This window comes from Mesitornis unicolor, unplaced genomic scaffold (assembly GCF_000695765.1).
Source record: "Mesitornis unicolor isolate BGI_N332 unplaced genomic scaffold, ASM69576v1 scaffold49008, whole genome shotgun sequence".
NCBI lineage: Eukaryota > Metazoa > Chordata > Aves > Mesitornithiformes > Mesitornithidae > Mesitornis > Mesitornis unicolor.
In genome coordinates this window covers 1-2,005 of record NW_010202099.1, presented here as the reverse complement: position 1 = coordinate 2,005, position 2,005 = coordinate 1, and the positions used below count along the sequence as shown (strand labels likewise).

General features: G+C 46.2%; 1 protein-coding gene across 1 annotated transcript; it reads left to right on the top strand.

Annotated features, from left to right (window-relative positions):
• Nucleotides 1-1,387: 1,387 nt before the first annotated feature.
• LOC104533473 (SKI/DACH domain-containing protein 1-like) lies at nt 1,388-1,984 on the top strand (the record flags this gene model as incomplete). Its single annotated transcript, XM_010190298.1, has 1 exon — nt 1,388-1,984. A coding segment is annotated over exon 1 (597 nt), but the record flags the coding sequence as incomplete, so codon positions are not given.
• Nucleotides 1,985-2,005: the final 21 nt, after the last annotated feature.

Below are 2,005 nucleotides of genomic sequence, written 5' to 3'. Positions count from 1 at the left end.
GCAAACTGCGAGCCAGCAGCATCCTCGCCCCTTGCAACACCGTACATTGTGTGTGCCAGCACTTTTTTGTTATTACGTAAAGGCTCTTGGAAGCACCTTGGATATTTTACATTCTCCTCTCTCTGCTGGAAGCAATCAGCGCGCAGGAATCCCGACGTGGGCTCTGGGACTATAGGGCATTCCAGTTCGTGATCCAGCACGGTTAATTGTGAAAAGTGTATATATTTCTGGCTTATCTATGCTTTGTTATGGGTCTGACGTGAGCCCACGTCCTCCTCCCCCCTCCCTTAATACTACAGACAGAATTTCAGTTCGAACTGTTACAGTATCGCGGTGTAGGAACCCTTGATATTCAGACAGCAAAATAACCTTAGTCCCCGACTGTAAAAAGCTAATTAAGCAGAAGAGGAAAATCAAGAGAAACTCGAAAATGTAAGTATTCTCTCTCGTTAACAACCGAACATTTAACTTCGGAGCCTCGGAAAGGGAAATACCAGGCTGTTCTGCACGTTTTCTCTAAGCTGCATTTTCCACACAATGCAGAATAAACCGCCAGTTTAAAGCGGCTACGTTACCGAAGGATTTTCCATCGCTACGATCAGACTTCTGTCCTTTAAATTCACGGCATGCACGAAAGAGCAACGTTTGTCCGAAATAGGCTGAAAATGTACGGAACGATAAGGAAAAAAGCATACAAATCCTTCCTCGGAAGCTAGCGACAAGGAAGTCTGAGAGGTCTGAGTGTGTTTGAGCTCGGATTGTTTAATAGAAAGATTTATATACTAACTGTATTATTTACTTTGGGAGGGGAGGTGGCAGTATAAGGGTATGCTAATTAGTGGGAGATTTTTTTGGGGGAAGGGGTGGAATATCAATTTTTATTGCATCACCTGTCAGGAGTGTCCAATCAGCGTTGGCTTTAGGGGAATTAATTGATGAAGGTGTCTCCGGACGAGCTCACTTCACTCTGTCATTTTATTTGTAGCTAAAGCAGCGGCGGGAATAGCAGCTGCATTTCTTTTCTCTTCCTCCCTTCACATTCCATTATCATAGTTTCCAATGGAAAAGCAGGGAATGAAAGGGAACAGGTACTGATCTTCAGCAGCAACTTAGAGAAACACTTTGGCAAAGCTGATTTTTAAGATTATATATTGATTGTAGCCTCACGGTATTTTTTTATTTATTTTTTTATTATTTTGTCTAAAGTTTGGCACTTCATTCACCAGGAATAACAGCCTTTGTTATATTTTATTAGCAGGATGCCTTGAGACAAATACAGCATCTGGCTGAGGATTGTGTGTGTGTGGCTTTTTATTTTTCTTTTTTTTTTTTTTGTCATCTGTCTCTCTCTCTCTCTGCAAATGCTGGGAATAATTTAATTCACGAAATGGGAGACCTGAAGTCGGGTTTTGAAGAGGTGGATGGTGTGAGGCTCGGCTACCTCATCATTAAAGGAAAGCAAATGTTTGCACTCTCCCAGGTTTTTACAGACCTGCTCAAAAACATCCCGCGAACTACCGTGCACAAGCGAATGGATCATTTAAAAGTCAAAAAGCATCATTGCGACCTGGAGGAGTTGAGAAAACTCAAAGCCATCAACTCCATCGCTTTCCACGCCGCCAAATGCACCCTGATCTCCAGAGAGGACGTGGAAGCCCTGTACACATCTGGCAAAACCGAGCGGGTCCTTAAGACGAAGCGGAGGAAAATAAGCCGGGCGCTGTCAGCCGCCGACCTCCGGCCGGAGCTGGCGGCCACCGACCCTTTCTGCGGCTTCTGGAAGGAGAACAAACTTTGGCTGGGTTTGAGTGACTCCCCTCGGCCCCTGCTGCCCGTCAGGAGGAAAGCTCTGCGTCCGGGGGACACAGCCCTGCTACCGGCCTCTCATCTACCTCACATTTTTAGTAAATACACTGGCCACAGCTACCCAGAAATCGCCCGGGCGCCTTGCAAACCCCCCGTAAACTATGAAACGGCGCCAACGGCGGGCGCCTGCGCGCCCCTC